The sequence below is a fragment of the Anarhichas minor genome, unplaced genomic scaffold, assembly GCF_050575085.1.
Source record: "Anarhichas minor isolate MPS153535 unplaced genomic scaffold, ASM5057508v1 ptg000136l, whole genome shotgun sequence".
Classification (NCBI taxonomy): domain Eukaryota; kingdom Metazoa; phylum Chordata; class Actinopteri; order Perciformes; family Anarhichadidae; genus Anarhichas; species Anarhichas minor.
The window spans coordinates 12,683,424-12,700,996 of NW_027466582.1; the positions used below are offsets into that span (position 1 = coordinate 12,683,424).

General features: G+C 41.8%; 2 protein-coding genes across 2 annotated transcripts in view; one reads left to right on the plus strand and one right to left on the minus strand.

The window, feature by feature from the left end:
- syne2a (spectrin repeat containing, nuclear envelope 2a) overlaps positions 1 to 11,393 on the minus strand; it is a 79,568-nt gene extending 68,175 nt beyond the window's left edge. Inside the window, exons 1-22 of the mRNA XM_076084240.1 lie at positions 11,318 to 11,393; positions 10,030 to 10,091; positions 8,198 to 8,293; positions 7,941 to 8,018; positions 7,770 to 7,862; positions 7,361 to 7,557; positions 6,556 to 6,755; positions 6,030 to 6,130; positions 5,706 to 5,795; positions 5,259 to 5,372; positions 5,013 to 5,150; positions 4,580 to 4,744; positions 4,296 to 4,408; positions 3,955 to 4,123; positions 3,654 to 3,750; positions 3,348 to 3,553; positions 3,071 to 3,223; positions 2,681 to 2,818; positions 2,462 to 2,563; positions 1,972 to 2,139; positions 1,231 to 1,389; positions 368 to 1,135 (exon numbers count right to left, since the gene is read on the minus strand). Coding sequence (XP_075940355.1) covers positions 368 to 1,135; positions 1,231 to 1,389; positions 1,972 to 2,139; positions 2,462 to 2,563; positions 2,681 to 2,818; positions 3,071 to 3,223; positions 3,348 to 3,553; positions 3,654 to 3,750; positions 3,955 to 4,123; positions 4,296 to 4,408; positions 4,580 to 4,744; positions 5,013 to 5,150; positions 5,259 to 5,372; positions 5,706 to 5,795; positions 6,030 to 6,130; positions 6,556 to 6,755; positions 7,361 to 7,557; positions 7,770 to 7,862; positions 7,941 to 8,018; positions 8,198 to 8,293; positions 10,030 to 10,091; positions 11,318 to 11,393 — 3,483 coding nt within the window. The remainder of the gene's footprint in view (positions 1 to 367; positions 1,136 to 1,230; positions 1,390 to 1,971; positions 2,140 to 2,461; positions 2,564 to 2,680; positions 2,819 to 3,070; positions 3,224 to 3,347; positions 3,554 to 3,653; positions 3,751 to 3,954; positions 4,124 to 4,295; positions 4,409 to 4,579; positions 4,745 to 5,012; positions 5,151 to 5,258; positions 5,373 to 5,705; positions 5,796 to 6,029; positions 6,131 to 6,555; positions 6,756 to 7,360; positions 7,558 to 7,769; positions 7,863 to 7,940; positions 8,019 to 8,197; positions 8,294 to 10,029; positions 10,092 to 11,317) is intronic.
- A 1,939-nt stretch (positions 11,394 to 13,332) lies between these two features.
- Positions 13,333 to 15,496, plus strand: atp5mj (ATP synthase membrane subunit j). The gene is made up of 4 exons (XM_076083905.1): positions 13,333 to 13,452; positions 14,363 to 14,486; positions 14,785 to 14,805; positions 15,349 to 15,496. The coding sequence occupies exons 2-4, from the start codon at positions 14,363 to 14,365 to the stop codon at positions 15,360 to 15,362; spliced, it is 159 nt and encodes a 52-aa protein (XP_075940020.1). The 5' UTR covers positions 13,333 to 13,452; the 3' UTR covers positions 15,363 to 15,496.
- Positions 15,497 to 17,573: the final 2,077 nt, after the last annotated feature.

A 17,573-nucleotide genomic window follows, 5' to 3' on the forward strand; every position in this document is an offset into this window, starting at 1 on the left:
ACGTGTACAAACAAAACTGGAAGCTTCGCAAAGCATAACACCAGCAGACCTTTGACGATTTTGTCCTAATTCTGAGATTTTGTTTCGAGTTTCCAAGGTCTGGATGTTGTAGCATGACAAGCATTTGATAAGTTGGAAGAAAGCTGGTTTTACAGTTACTTTGAATGTCTCACACTTATTTGCAGGCGCTTAAGTGGATTTTTGTCAAATTCAATGAATAATCTGAAAGTAAAGACTTTGAAGTAGGAATATATTATTAATTCAAGTAAATCACTGTTTGAATAAATCAATTCAGAGCTTACACTTCTTTCAACATTTAGGATTAGTGATGCCCATATTCTCCATCATTCACTGTTTAAAACTGTACCTGTTTCCTCTTGGCCTGCGACTCTGAAATCTCTTTGCCACCGAATAACTTGATGGCTTGCTGGATGCGTCCTTGCAGACGAAACCTGGCCTTCTCCAGTCTGCTCCTCGCCATTGACTGGGCTTTTGAATGAACCTCACTGCGGACCACAACCGGTGGCTGTGGAGATGTTTTAGCACTCTGTACAGTGTTTGGCTGCCCTCTTATTCTAGATATCGATATAGGAGTTTGTGAGGGAGCTGAGCTTTCCTCCTCCTCTGGGACTGGACTTGTCACATGTTTAGACAGAACTGGACTTTTTTGACACTTTGGTCCAACAGGAGTTTGGATGAAAGCAGGTAGAAGTTGATCATATTGACTCCGACTTGAAGCTTGAGCGTGACACTTGGAAAGTGAGTGAGGCTGGATCATGGGCTCGGGTTCAGCTTCTTTTACAGTTTGAGCAAGAGGAGAGTGAATATGAGGTATTGGTTCCCTCAATGGCCGGGCCAGCATTTGGATTTCAACACGGGGATTAGCAATGGTGGATTCATCCTGTGTGTTCACGTGCTCCTTTTTAGGCCAAGCGTGAAGAGCTCTTGTCCTTTGTTGAGGCGAAATCTCCCGTGAAACCAGATTTGGGTCCTGGGTTAGCATAACATTCCCAATCTGGTCTACATGTTTGGTTTTGGCCACAACAAACAACCCTGCCTCTGGCTGTCTCTGTGTCTGATGGGCTTTTTTGACATGTTGCAGAAACCCAAGGGAACTAAACATTCCAAGAATCTCCTAAAAAAATGAAACAAAAAAACATAAAAATACATACATGAAAATATGAGTACCTGTTGAAGAACTGAAAGCTATCATACACTGATTTATCTCACCTGGCAGTGGGAGACTGCCTCTGAGATCCTGTCCTGCGTGCCAGAGGTACTGAGGTAATGCAGAGGAGAGGTTTTCTGTACTTGTGCCACAAGGTCCTGCAGATTCCGTCCCTCAGTTACAACCCCGTTCTCCAGCTGCACACCTCGAGAGATCAGCACCTGGAGAGGATTATATAGCCCACATTGCATTATCTGTACTGAACCAAACATTAGCATAGTTTTACAACTTTACAGGACACATGTATGCTTTATATTTGCCCCAAAGTCACACCAAAGGCACGCTCGAGTGGCCCAATGGCTTCAGCCCAAGTCACTCAAATCCAGTTTTGGCTCCATTTCAGTGTCTAATGTTAGGGAATGTGGAGATGCCCCTTTTTCATCAAGTCCCCTGGCCCATTCAGAGTCTAGCACAAGTTTATGTGCATATCTGGCAACACAGTCAACTGAAATGCCGTGGGAAAAACGTGTCACACTACTACAAAACCCAAAGTAATTACTGGGAAACACAATGTAAAAACACAACAATGAGCCCATGAGATCAAACATGAGGACACAAGACAGTGAATTATCATTACAAACCTGGGGCCTATATCACTAAATTGTGCAACAGCGTTGACCCCATTTGCTCTTGCTAATTCAGTTTCACAAATCAAAACAAACACTGTACTTAAGATCCATGAATGACCATGCAAGAGACCTGTAGGCAATTTGTGAAAGTGAACAAAGTTTTGGTTTGCTGACTTTGGCTGCAGATTCCAATGCAGAGCGTCCTCCGTGCCTTTTCTCCCTCAGGTGCTGGTGACAGTCCATAGCCTCTGCGCTCCAGCGGTCCAGCTCAGCCAGACGGCCCTCCAGCCTGGACGCAGCCCGCTGCAGCTCTCCACAGGTCCTCTCTGCGTCATCAAGCATCTGTCATGCAGATACAAGAAATCAGAACTGAACCCTATCCTTGGTTTGTCATACTACAACATGGAGAGCAGCACTATGTAAACAGATAATATATCAATAACAGATCGTGTGAGAATGTTGTATTTATAACAAGGGCTACAACTGCAGTGTTTCCTTTCTGTAGTCTGGTACAAATAAATTGGACAGCACTGGACATGTGTTCACCTGTGCACTGGTTTAATAAAGCTTCAAAATGGGTTAAGTTAAAAACTAGAAGAAGGAACGAGGCCTGTTCAAACGTATCACAGTCAGTCAGAGACAGAGAGTTTTTGCAGCAGGGTACCTGTGGGAGATTTTGCTGGAGGTTCTCTGAGTTCCTTGTTTGATTGTATGGGGACGGACTGAGAGATGAAAGATCCATCCCGGCCATCTTTTTACTCAGTAGCTGGTAAAAAGTACAAGAAAAAAAAGAGAGTCTAGCTAGGGCATGGATAGATTTAAAAATCATTCTTATATTTTGAAGCTGATTCTCATCAATCAATATATTTGTAGATTTGCCAACCTGTAGTTTCTGCCTGTTAGCCTTCAGTGGGACTGAGGCCACCTCCAGAGGCTGCCTCAGCAGCCTGCTGGCCTCCTGGGTCAGTGAATGCACCATTTGAAGGCACAGGGGACCGACACTGGGCTCCGATGACACTTCCTAAGAAAGACATGTTCATGACTAGCAGTGTTGGGGAGATACTGGTTACAAGTAGAGAGTTACGCAATTCAATTACAAACATTTTGTCTTGTGACATTCAAAATAAAATAATAAGTGCTGATCCTAACAATTTGAGATTCATTTTGTAAATCACAAACATTTAAAATCCTTTGTTTGTATTTAATCTGAACTGTACCTTCATGCACAGTTTGTGCCATGTGTGAAAAGAACAGTGAGAACATGCATACTTACAAACTTTGTCCTCTTCATGCATTCAGCCCACTTCATGTTGACCTTGCCGAGTTGCTCGGCCAGAGCGAGGCTGGTTGACGATTCTGTCACTTCAATGAGCACGTTCCCCGCCTCGTTCAACTTGGCCTGACATGTCGTCCACTCACTCATGTCCTACGGTAACCACACCACAATCATAATTGACTATTGCAGCTTGCAAACACTGGACTTCCTAGTGAGAGTCATAAAGCAAATCTTTTTGAGTTATTGATTGACAGAATTCCAGACAAGAGGTTACCTGTGTCCCCACAGGAGGAGACTGAGCGTGTGAAAGTGTCTTCTGTGCCAGCCATGTCTGTAGAGAAGTAAGGCACTTGTTGTACGCTTCCCAAGCAGACACCGCTCTCTCCATCATCCCTCTCACAGCCGTCACAGCCTGTGTGACCAGCTCAGCTTCACTTTCTGCTTCCTTCACCTGACGGGTAACAAGCTGGGAATCCTCACCTGAGTGGGGAGTGAAGAGTGTGTGGAGGACAAGTCTTATAATCTTCGCTACATATCAAAGATTAGGCTAGGGTGTTATGCTCAGAGACTCATCTCATACCTAGTGCTGCCTTACTGGTGTAAGTATTCGCCTTCTCCTTCAGGTTCTGGAGAGCATCCATCAGAATTAAAAGCAGCCCATGGCGCTCCACCGTTTCCTGGTCAACAAACCAACAGAACTAACTTTAAATGGACATTATTTTTAACTAAATGCTAAAAGTATATATTTTTCCCCAAGTGCTTTGAGAGTTAATTTGATATGATGTCATTCCTCGTTATCTCCAAATAATGCGGCTCACATTAGTATTAGTTTCTGGAGCTGGTGTAACAAGGTTTTATGTCCTGCTCTTTCAGATACGTACATGCCAGTCCTGCAGAAGCTGAAGCACCGCCTCCTGGGATCGGTAGGGAGCTTTCCAGGTCAAAACCTTCGCACTGATGCGGCCCAGGAGATCCAGTACAGTGTGACGGGTTTCCTGGTATTCCAACGTGATCCCTCGATACTTGGCTGTGACTCGGATATTAGTTAAGCTGTTTTCAAATACAGGTGTTAATGCATTATTTCATTATTTTATTGGAACCAAAAACTGCAGATAATTTAGATACAAGGGACTCAAAGATGTTTGGCTTTAAAAGTCCATGTGTGGATATAGATGTTAATAAAATTCTGCAATAACAGAAGTTGAACAATTGTGTCACGCACCGTCTTTTTATGTCATCAAACTTTTCAAGGGGCACGACTACGTTTCCGAAGTCATCCATGTTGTGGAAGGTATCAAGGATGTTGACGAAGTGGCTCATCTCCTTAATGAAAGTCTGAAAAAAGAATATTATTAGACGTTTCACGTCATGAGTCTCAAAATATTGTCCACAACTGCCTCATTCTCTCACAGTTTTTTCAGGGTTTCAGAACACTAGAAAATTGTAATTGTTTGATATTTGAGAACAGGACGGATCAAATCTGTTCTGCAGCTTCAACATAAGAACCTTTTGTGTGTCTTGTTGAGCTCTCGCTTCTTTAGCAGCATCTGCATGATCTTTCGCTCTTCCTCCCTCTTCTGTCAGCGATGCCTCCGCACGCTGCAGCCACACAACGACCGAGTCCAGAGGAGGAGGAAGGCTCGAGTCCAGATCTACTTTACATCTCTGCAGCTGGGGAATGACATACACACACACACACACACATACACAACCTGGTATAAGGACAAAACCTGGTAATTGTAACGAGCGCTCTGCAAGAATGTTTCATTCATCTAGAGAGAGACGAAGGACATGAATCAGCTGGAGCCATTTTCCAGACTGAAAGCAAACTGGGAGCAAACGCTAGTCAGATTTTTCCTCATTAATTCCATATTGTATTATGCTAAATACCAAATAAATAAAAAACACCACAGGATGCAATAAGAATGGATTTCCTCACCTCCTTTTCCAGACGATCCCACGCTGTCCTGAGCGCACACTGCTCTCGGCTCAGCTCAGGGCAGCGTCTTGTGGCGGCGAGGAGGGTCATCACTGGTCTCCTTTGCTCAGTGAAGGAGCCAGCGAGGTTCTGAAACACCTGACGAACAAAACAAAGTAAAACGTATATGATCGCTGCACAACAATACAAAAATAAATACACACTAATGAATGTTTTCTTCTTTCAGCTCTCGACCTTTGTGCTTACATGGTATTTTTCTGCATAGCTTGATTCCTCTGTAGCCGTCCGTGCCTCTGACAGTTCCTGGTAGGCTTGCTGCAGCCAGGAAGTCACCTCTCGTGCTCGCTCACTTGAAGAGACCTACACTTACAAAATTTGAACTGTCAGTTCTGTGTTAACCGAGGTGAAAAACTATTTTGGAGCTGCACAATTAGTACAAGAAGCATGAACCATACTCATATAGATAACAGTTAACTTCAACTGTGTTTCAGCACTATAACAGCAATGACTTTTGACCCCTGGAAACCATTTTTTTTCAAATTTTGAATAGTTCTCTGCAGGAAGAGCCATGCATCTTATAACAGCTATCAATAAGATGTGTATCATTAATGCAAATTACAGTAAGAGAGAGAAAAGATTTGAAAACTGTCAAATACTAACTGAAGGACTTCTTTGCTCGGTGTGGAGCTATACCTGACGTAATGGTGAGACAGCAATTGCTGGAGTGAAGTGAGCGGGCAAGTTCACAGGTGAGAGAGAAAAGGGCTGGACCAGAGGAAACAGCTACACCACCGCCACCAGAAGAGAAACAGGGAAAATAATGAACACCCCTCAGTTGCATGCAAGAGATTGTGGGTTCAAGCTTGAAAGAGGGAAGCGAAGCAGCATGAAACAGAGTACTAGTACTATGCAGTTACTCAAGCTTACGAGGGAAGATGCACACGTGACTGAAAGCAATGCTGTCGTCTCTGCAGTAAAGTCTTTAGAAGGTGTGAACGTCAAAGTGACACCGCCTACCTGCAGATGGTCATCGGGTGCTGGCATGTCATTAGAGTACTGTAGAAACTGGGCCACATAAGTCATAATGGACTTCTCATCGGGGTCTTTAACATCAACATCTGAGGTGTAGAGAAACACACAGAAAGGCTTTATTGTTGTTCGGTATGGCAGCAACTCAACTGTCATTTTATATGGTGTTTTCTTAAATGACATTCAGCAAAACCAGGTTTGTTTTTAGGTTTATATAATATATTAGAAAATAGTACACTTTTTCTCTGTGCTTCCTTGGAGCAGTAATTGGTCCATTTGCTTATTCTAACTATTCCATTACAGCCACAGGTAATACCTTCTTTGTACAAAAATCAAGTTAACACAGTTATGTCTGGGGTAAAATGGGTGAACAAAGTACCATTCCTGTCATAACTACCATAGCGAAATTAGTCTTTAAAAAGACATCCATGGCAACTGTTTTTTTATGATTGGTATTAGTAATTTGCGAAACATTATTTAGAACTTCTCAACAATACTACTTCGTAAGCCTCACCCTGGGGCTCCAGCAGGCGGGGGATGTGGAGCTCCCTCTCAGCGAGGTGAAACGCCTCCTCCAGGTTCTCCTGGTTGCTTCTTAGCTGGACCAGTGAGAGATCAGCCAGCTGTGGTCTGAGGGAACACAGGATGGCCAAGAAGGCCTCTCCACTTCTCCAGCTCGACTTAAAGTTCTTCACACTGATGGAGCAACCAACCCTAGAGCAGAAAAAACAAAATACAAAAGCAAAAGAAAGAAGAAGGGAAATGAAGGCAGTGATGCTTAGGATTAGTGGCGTCTGTGACACTTTAAAGGGGACATATATATCATGCTTATTTTCAGGTTCATACTACGTATTTTGGGGTGCTATAGAACATGTTTACCTGCTTTAATGTTTTAAAAAAAACACAATTAAAGGCTTCGTTTTAGTCGCTTTAAGACCCCCCTCACAAAATTGCCCAGTCTGCTCTGATCGGCAAGAAAATGATGGCGCACCAGTGCAAAGGTAGTTCTCAAGCCGTGAGTGGAGATACTGAGATGGCGGGCGGAATATTCTAGTGAGTCTGCATGTGACATAGGAAGGAGAGCCAAATCTAAATGGCCTGTTGAATGACATGTTTTCTGATCCAGGCAGCTCAAAGAAAATGTACTGGGTTGTCTTATTTCACCATTTGTGGGTTGGTAGGCATTCCAGATACCCAAATGTATGTGCACAAGCACTGAAAAAGTAAGTTGTCCCCATTAATGAAGTCCAGAATATACGACAAACCAGTCTTAATTATAACAACTGCAAACCTAGGCACATACACAGCGGATAACTCACTTTAGGCATTGGTCCCTGACCCACATGAGCAGGGCCTTCTTGGCAGATAGTCGAAAGCGTCTGTGGAGAGGCGATGTCCGGCCTGCAGGGGCCGGACTAGCTGGGACTGGGCTGCCGGACCAGGAGTCCAGGCTGGCCAGAGAGTCGAGGGACGAATGACAAGAACTGTAGGAGAGAGTGCTGGCCAACTCTTCAATCTAAAGCAGAGATAGTGAGACAAAATATTGGATATCAAATTATCAGTATCTTTGAAATGGTTCATACATATATAAAATCTGACAAAAAATGTGCAATTTACAGTCAGTACAGGCTCTAAGTATTAATGATGCATCACAAGATGCTGCTGCCTCTGTTTCTTCTTCTTCCGTTTCTCCTCCTAAGTTAATATGTTTTTGCCACTGGTACTTACATGACAGTGGAGGATGATGGTCCATATGAGTCCGAGGATGATGGAGGGTCGTCCATCTATGATATCTGGGATGTTTATGTTCACCAATTTGATCTACACCGACCAACCACAACAAAGTCAATACAAACACACTGCACATTCAGATGCCACGTCTGTTTTGTGGAAACTTACAGATTTTTTCTTGAGAAAGTTCAGTGCTGTCTCAATGTTGGCCCTCTGCTGGAAAACCCCTCGGCCTCTTTGTCTTTTCTGTGGAGACAAATTACAAAGTCAGCTTTATTGTGATAATAATGTTCATTTTAGCACAGTTCTGTGTGTGTGTGTGTGTGTGTGTGTGTGTGTTGTTGTTTTTTTAAACCACCCCACGCTGGGAGGAATTTGTAATCTATTTATGTCACTCATTACAGAATCACATTGTAGAACCTCACCATAGGTTGGCTACTCATCACCTCCAACAAGTCCAGCAGCTGTGATCCATCTCTGAGGTCAGAAAAGAGGTCTGACACAAATGAGGGGGGGCATCTCTGGAAGAACGCAGAAAAATGAATCTTAATAATACATCAAAACAAAGCAGTGGGCAAGTTCAATTCATTTCACCTGTTCCATCGACTACAGTAAGTGTCATTGTACTGATACTGAGATAACCCACATGTATGCATAGCCTAAGGTTGTATGCTTAAAAGATATAATAAAACATATTGCCTCTCTTCCCCTGCATATGTCAGCAGATGAAGGCTGTAAAGTACTGGCTGAGTGGTGGAGGGAGAAGACATGGAGGTCAGAGTAATCTTCACCCAGTGTATGTTTTAGTTGTCACACAAACTTGAGTCAACTACGGTAAAACTCAGGCTACACCCATGGCTACTGGGCAGCTACTGGGCAGCTACTGGGCAGCTACTGGACAGCCACAAAAGTCAGAGACTGCAATTTCTGTCTTTCATCAAAAACCTGCTGCAGTGAAACTTGAGTCATTGAAAAGTTTCTGGGTCAAAGCTTTGGGTCAAGTCACAACAGTGAACGTTGCCCTCTAGAGAAACAGGAAGTAAATCCTCCTGGGTGTTGTCAGTGGACTCAGATTGGTGTAACAGGTGGCAGGTTACGAACCAGTGATTTTAGAGCTCAGTCATAAGGACATGAGGTTATGAAGAGGTGTCTGGATTCAGATTACATGCTGTCCTGCTTCACTGAACCACTATTTATACTCCGGCCGAGTCTCACAAGCGGCTCAACGTCTTTTTCCAACAAGATCCATGGTGGCCTGCTTCACTGCACCTCACTGTCTGAACAATGAGTCAGCATGTCTACAGCCTGCTTCATTTAATTTACAGCCCTACCACAGCATGACGTCATTTGTCAACTCTGTCTGGTAGACTTCTCCAAAATATTTAGTCATATTTGAATTATTGTCCAAATATTGCAGATTGAAAAGCATTCAAAACTCCAAGCATAATATATCCACGCTGGTGATCGGGTTTTGCTTGCAACATCTCCCAAATTAAAAGCAGGTTTTGGAAAATATAGATGACAAAATATCTCAAACTTTTACTGAACCGTACGTTAAAAATAAAAGGCCAACCGGTAGAGTATTTAAAAGGGACATATCATGCTTATTTTCAGGTTCATACTTGTATTCTGGGTTTCTCCTGGAACATGTTTACATGCTTTAATGTTCAAAACACACAGTATTTTTCTCACACTGTCTGTCTGAATATAATGTAGCTGTAGTCACACTCTGTCTGAAATGCTCTGTTTTAGCGCCTGTCTCTTTAAATGGGTTGGTTGGCTCTCAGATACCCAAATGCATGTGCACAAGCACAATATGTCCCCTTAAAAATATTAAAAGTAAAGCCATGCAATACATGAGTAGCATATCCACCTGCAGTGTTGTGTAACATTCTCTCATCAGTCCCTTTCTGCGTCACTTCTCCAGCCTTTCTCTAACGTACTCAGTGATGTTCTCCAACTGCCATAAAGATAATCTCCAAAAGATATATCCTATGTGACAGCTGAATGTAAACCTTTGTGTGGGATATATTTGATAAAGCACTAGGTGTTTATTTAATTAAAAATATCAGTTTTTTGATAATACATAGAAAAAAAGGCTTTGAAAGGTGTGAAATAAAACCTTCCAGCAGCTTTTTTGACTTTTACAAATATATTTTTTCATCAAAATCGGTTGTGATCTGTTTCTTGTTTTCTTCAACAAATGCAAAGAAAATGTATATTAATGTATCCTTTAAGCAAATATATCTCAACTTACCTTAGCCAGTTGAGCATTTATCCAGTTGGTGAATGTTCGTCTCTGAATCTGCTCATGCTCCACTGTCGAGGAAACAGACAAACAAATTGTAATCTACACATTCAGAACCACATGTATTTAAATGAGGTGGTTTCTGGCGACAGTACAGTTATGAAGTACTGGATACTAAAATCCTCTTTCTCAGATATTTGATTTCTGTAACATATGAAACACATACAGTATATATGAGTATTTTCTTTTTTAATGGGTTTTCGAATCTTGTATTTAATTAAGTAGTAAATTGCATCCCTGGGTTGTTTCAGTCCACTTAATATTATACTATATATATATATACTTAATAGTCTACGTGTCACACAAAGCACTTCAAAACACTACAGTAGATTCCTCAAAAGAAACCAGACTTTCTCTGACGTTATGCTGCTGTAAAATGAAATGCTAATGCAGAAGTCTCAGAAGAGCAGTGGGAACCCTGGTCACACACACAGTGAGGGGATTTTGGGCATACATGGTTCTGAAGAGGTACCAGACTCGATCTTAAGCTTCAGTTGCCAAAACATAAACCTTTTACTACATAAAACATTATCAAGGCGTTCCTTGTTACGGTATAATGGAAGTGCCAGAAAGCTTAAAGAAATATGCAAGTAGTTTAGGAGATTGCCTGTTTGCCCACTTTAAGAGTGTGCCCAAGCAGGCAATTCCTGAGTGTTTTTAATCACTCTGTCTCCACCCAGTTCACCTGACATGTCCACTGAAAACCACAGTAAGAGGTTTCACCACATTGATAATAACTTCCTGATCCAAGCCATTGTAAGTTGGCATCTGTCAAATATGTTTTCTCAGGTCAAATAAAAATCATAGATCTTAACACATAACAAATATAATGCAAACACAATTTAATGTTGTGAAAGTATGTTTATAGTATATATATATCAGCTTTTAAATTAGTTAGGTTTTAGTTAAAGTTACTGTGAGGAATGAAACGGTCTCAATTTAATACGAATGACTCTGTTTGACCGACATAAGTTAACTACAAATTCAGAGAGAAGCATTGCTCCAGCGGGACGAGGAGAGGTCAGAGCACGGCAGCAGCGTTTTCCTCCTCCGGCCAGGAGCTGAGCGTTGCCTTAAATGCTTCATCTAATAAAAGTTGGAGCCACATGCAAGTTTATTGGTGTGGACCAAACAAACATTTCAGATGGAAGTCACATTGAAATCTCAACGCTTTTCAAAATGTGGCCCCCACTTCAGCACATCACATGTCACAACATCCACAAAAGTAGACACTGACCTTGGAGGAGCATGTGCACGTTGTCGATGTCCAATGGAATGCCTCCATCGTCTTCCTCTGCTCCGCCTGAAGCCATGAAGCCTCCAGCCACAGCAAGCAACCTCAGGAAGGTCCAGGAGACACGGATTTGTAAATCGTCCACTCAAGAGAAATCCACAATGCCAAAAAAGGGAGAAAAGAAAATGCCACGGGTGATTACTGCAGTGTCAGTGTTTCGCTTAGCTGCGTCCACTGCCTGATTATCCATGCCCTTACATTGCCACACACTCAGATACAAGTACACACATGCAAACGCTCAAACAAAGGAGGAATAACTGCTGTATGGAAAGAGCCACACTGTCATAACGTAGATATACAAAAATAGATGGCCTGGTGACAAATCTTCTGCATACCTGTAGCAGGGCTGTAGTCGCTGAAGACAGCTCTAGTGCACACTGGATTACAATGAAGTAGAGTGTGTTCCGTGTGCAATAAATGTCCTCAGCAGTGTGCTTTCATATTGGCACAACGCTGCGCTCTGTGTGAGGACAAACAATGCTGGAAAGTCCCGCCCACGCTCACTGCAGGCCCAAATCACTCCTGCAGGAGCTCATACCTACTAACTTAGTAACCTTTGGGCTAAAAAGCAATCACATCCTCATAAACCCCAGGGAGTGTTTGCAAATGCTGATCCTTGTTATTTGTGTTTCTGGAGGCAAAAACACAACAAGCGCTTCAACTGATACCTCCCTTTTCTTCTTTTTTGCTTGTGAGCTAGTGCAATAATAGTAACAGTTGAGTAACAAGGACACTGAGAAAGACCTTCGATTTGATGCATTAATGTGAAACTGTTTCAGGTCCCTGGTAGGGTTCACGCTAACTCATGACTCTGCAATATGCAGTAATTAATAAAAACATTCAATTCTGCCTTCACTCTCTCAGTCAGTTTCCTGATGAGTTATAGCGATCTTTTATGTATTTTCCTATTCACCAGAGGACAAAAATGGTGCACCAACAGCAGAGCAAGTTCATCTTTACCCTTGAGAGCAGTGCCAATGTTTTATTTGTTGTTTCACTATGGTGAGCCGGCTGAGCTGGTGGACAGTCTGTGTGCCACATAGCAGCTGTACCCTCACCTCAAATTCCTACCTCCGTCATGGCAGTGGCACAGGTGCCAAAAAGGAGAACAAGACACATGATTTAATTGTTCCACTGGTAAGTCTAAACCTGTGTAGCATAACATCAAATTGGGGGGAAAGGATCATGCCATGATAACAGTGTGTAACAATGTGAGGAGTGTAAAAGGTTATTGTAGTGTGTGTCTAGAGAACATAGATTATAAAAGCTCCAATTAAAGGAAACTGATATCAGGTTGAATTGCATGACAGTCATCAAACTCTCACTATTTTGACTTATAAAGGCCCGAGTGTGCCACCAGAGTAATTATGAATTTATCAGAAGTTAGTTATTGTTTACCTCAAGACATGGAGCCAATGTGCAACACTTAACGTCTGACAAATGTTATTAACCAGTTGTTGGACTCTGAGCCCACACTTAATGGTAACAGTTTGAATTTTCAGATGGCTGAACAATACATCCAATTTTACACACCTTTACTTTGTATTTCTGGGGACCATGTCAGATTTTCTTTCTAAACATACTGTCAGCTTTGCTCAGTAATCATCAACAGAAGGAATCTTGAGATATACTAAAATTTGCTTCAAACCCACGATTCTTCGTCTCATCATTATTTCACTTTTGTTTTTTTAAGTATTAACTATAATTATTGTAAGTAAGCTTTTAAGTCAGGTATAACATTACATATACAGTATCTATTGACTGTATTCAAAATAAGTTGATCAATTAATTCTGAATCTGTGAACAGCACATTATCCCCAGATTTCAGATTCCATACAAAACTAAAAAACAAGATCACTCTGTTTAGCATTTATGGTAAAATCCTCAAGGTGGAGCCAAGACAGAGCCAGACAGGTCACCAATACGTTACTCGTGTACCTCCAGCTGGTGGCGCTGCGTACCAAAACACGTACGACATCCTACACAATATGAGAGTAGAAGAAGAACTTACCCACGACTTTGACGTTTAGCAGCAGCGCTGTTCCTGACCTTCTCACTGCAGCGTGACAAACTGAAAGGTAAGAGAAGAGTTAATACACTAACTTAGCAAAGTCACGTTGGTAATAACAGAAAACAGTTGTTGCCTTAAACTACAGCCATTTAAACTGAATAGTATCTTACGTACTTACTGTGGTGTTATGTGCAACCTGTGCAGATGTACCCAGCTAGCTAGCTAGCTAGCTTCTTGCTAGTTTGCATTCTCTCTACTTGTACAGCAGAGAAGACGCTTAATACGCCAGCCAGGGTCCATTCATTGATAGAAGTAGTTAGCTGGACAAGATACATGACCGCAGTATAGACATCAGCTATTTATTTTACGTCTGCTTTTAAATATTCTCTTCTGTGCTGCAATGCTAACGATTTGGAGGTGGTACTGTTAGCACCATCAATGGCGTTAGCAAAATATGTTACCTTCAGTTATGTTATTGGACACGTCAATGAAATAACGATGTCTCTTATCACACAAACAGTAAAGAGAAGGGAAGTGAAGTTATTCGCTTCATTAACAGTTGCCTGTTGTTTTGATCAGTGTCTCCTTGGAGTGGATAGCCATTAGCTCGGCCTGACACAGCTGAGGGTCAGGGTAGCATTCAAGCAACCAAGTTGACTTTATGTTGAGTGACCACATTGTCTGAATGAAGGAACCCAGTTTCTAAAACGTAGCTTCCGTCAGTATTAGTGCAGCCTGATTTATTTAAAGGATTATGTCAGAAGAAGAAGCTCTAAGGATGAATTCAATATACAAACTTAGTCCTGCAGTTAAGCTTAAGAGCAACACAAGCTTTCTCTGTAGATGATGCATGACACTTTGGGTTAGGTCTTCTGATGTTTCAGTCATGCCTGCACTGAAATGATCTTTTATGTCATTGCTTTACCTGAATACATGAGCACTGTTTTGAATCTATGCTTGTTGCTTTCCTCCCACAGATGGCCGGACGCGTTTTTGCAAGCTGGTGGTCCAAGATGAGCCCTTACTACACTAAGGCCTACCAGGAGATGTGGGTGGGCGTTGGCATCATGTCCTACCTGTACTACAAAGTTTCCTATGGAGGTGTGTTCAAGGCCTACTAATGTGTGCAACATGTTGAATGCAAACTGAATGTGGAGTAATGGCGTTGGTCTAGTTGACATAAAGTTAGAGGTTTGAATAGTCAGTCTTTGCACTTCTTTGTGCTTGGCAAGTTGGATGAATCTGCAAAATGCACCAATAAATATAGCACAACAAAGGCAACTGTATAAGTCAATTTGTCTTCCAGTAATGCTGCTTAAATTTAAGTAGATGTAACTTAGATATAATTAAAATGGAGAGTGTCTCAGTGAGTAATATCTGTTGTTTCTTTCTATTCTAGGCAAGAAGGCTGTGGCGGACAGTAAGTAGCCAAACATTTTATTTATTCATACTCTGTAGTTGTAATGGGGCAATTATTATATACTGCAACACAATATACATTTGTCTACCATCAGACTTTGCTTTATCATTTGGAGCTGTCTCTAATTATCCCAGACCTCTTGGTGCATTGGCCAATCAATGAGCAGGACTGATGTATGGCAATATTGAGTTTGTTTCCATCAATGTATGAGCTATTTAAACAGCTGTCAACACAGATGTTGGAGGGATTACCTGATTACCTATGTTCTGGGGTTATGCAATCAGTTGTATGGAGACAGGTTGCAGCAGTGAACATGATTTTAAGCTGCAGGATAAAATGTTGGATGTGTCAGATGTTGTGCAACTACATTTCCTCTAGATGTCACCGACACACTGACTTTACCGGCTGATTCATTTTGGGGTTTTTTTGGGTGCGGAAGACATTCACTATGGTCTGCCCATGCTTAGATGGACAGGGTTAATTTAATTGATTCGTATTATTAAACATGTCTCTTTTTTTTGTTGTGCTCCTCTTCTTTTGCAGAGCCTGCTCATTGAGTTTTCCACCATGCCGACCACCCCCCCTCCACCTGCTCTGAAATGAGGCCCAATCGTTAGTCCAGAAGTCCAGCTTCATGTTTGAATTTTTGTTAATATTGAACAAATAAAGTTGCTATCTAAAAAAACAACAACTTTTATTTCATTGTTTGCTTTGGAGTTACCTGTGCATTGTGACTATAAAGTAATGCCACATAAAACCAAATTATACAGCGATGACTGTAGAAGAAAAGGATATCAACAAAATGTTGTAATCGTCAATGATTTAAAAAAAGATAAAACAGTTTAACTACCTACTGCATGCCAATTATGTGTCTTGCTCAAAGGTACATCTGAGGTTTAGGGTGCAACAAAATGATATTCAATAACTATGAATCCATTTTATAATCGGTCATTGTAGCTCTTTGGTTCAGTCCAGATTATGTGCTCCTTTTTTATTTTCGTGTCTGCCATATCCAGCTGTGAGAGAATGGATGAGCCATTAATAGCCAATGAATCACAGTATGGGATTACGTTTTAACAGACGGAATAAACCACAGCATTCCCGTATGTGGTGTCGGGGGGGGAAAAAAATCGACAGCAAATGAATCCGTTTGTGTTTACAGTTTGGTTCACTGAACTGAGAGTGAGTCGACCAGAGTCCTGCCCGGGGCCAGAAGTTTAGTGCTGGGTGAAGAGGTGGATAAACTGATTCCACTTCCGATGCAATCTGTGTGTGCCAGTGACTGCACTATATGGATATGAACAATAGTTTAAAATCATATGTCAATTCTATATTTTACTCTTACTGCTTTTATTAGCATTATTATTCTATTTTATCCACTGTGGCTGTTATTATTAGTCATTATTTTTCATTATTGTGTTTAAGCTAAACATAAAATCAACCCCGAATTGAGCTTTGCCGACTCCTAAAATATGACTCTTTTTTTTTTTTACAACTCTTCCAAATCTAGAAATCATACAACTGTGCCTATTGATGACATCATACTGTAGCTGCAGTAGTCTGTGCAGGATTGCTCCCGTGGGACTGAGATGAATCGATAGCTCTTGACAGAAGGGATGAGATACTGGTCTGGTGTGTGGGCATTCATGAATTTGTTCTACCGTAATGCTACATCATTAAATAAATGTCTGGCCCGAGTGTCTGGGGGAGCTGTCACGGTTACTTCCTGCTTCTAGTGCCACAGTTATCCTGCCACGCTTGCCTGAATATACAAAGTACATCAAGTGAAAAGTAAGTAAAAGTACATGAGTACTGATGGTCTTAAGGGATTGTAACATCCAGTCACTGAAGTGTATTTCATTGGATTGTTTTTGCTACTAAGTCTCATTTTAATGTTGCAGTTGTCTACTTTAGACCCAGCATCAAATGGGATGAGTTTTGAGTAGTTCCAAGAGGGTTGTTTTTTTCCTTCTAACATTGTTTCATTTGAATATTTTTGTGTGCAAAATCCTAATCTGCAGGGCGAGGGGTAATTGTGAAATGAATGCAAAGCGAATGCAGTGAAATCGAGGAGTAAAGTTGCACAAAAACATAGAAACACTAAAGTAAAGCACAAGTTCTGCATCCCAGTACATCACATGAGTACATACATATAGACAACTGCCCATTCCACACAGAAAATGTCAAATGAAATGACTTGCATACCATCTCATTTGAACATTTGATCTTAAAATGAGCCCACAGCAGGCCAGGAAAATGTTGAGCAATCATGCCTAGACAGAAAGTCCCCGCATCTATCACTTCCCACCCACGCACCAGCTCAGATGTGGACATAGTGGTGCAATAATTGATGGGGAAAGCGTGAAGATAGAGGGCTGCTTATCAAACAGTAAACTTGGGAAAGATAGAAAGCAAGCTTATTGACGTCTACGCTGGATATGTGATCTCCGATTATAATGACACCTAATACAAATCTAACTTCGACTGACTGCTATGCAGTTTTCGTGTGTGTGTGTGTGTGTGTGGGTGTGTGTGTGTGTGTGTGTGTGTGGGTGGGTGGTAGCGCTGGACAAACGCTGACGGACAGACAGGGAGAAAGAGAGAGGGCTCGCGCTCCCTCCCACCGCTCGTGCTGTGACTGCGCTCCGTCTTTCCCACATTCGAACATGGCGAAACTCTTTACCATTATACCACCACCGTCACCCTCCTTCACCTCATCGTCATCACCACCACCACCATTATCTTCCCCATCATCATCATCACCATTA

What these genes read in the sequence shown, in the direction of transcription:
- atp5mj (XM_076083905.1), top strand. Translation starts at nt 14,363, where the DNA reads ATGGCCGGACGCGTTTTTGCAAGCTGGTGGTCCAAGATGAGCCCTTAC. An exon ending in CTACAAAGTTTCCTATGGAG is followed by an intron (nt 14,487 to 14,784) that starts GTGTGTTCAAGG and finishes TTTCTATTCTAG; the next exon opens with GCAAGAAGGCTGTGGCGGAC.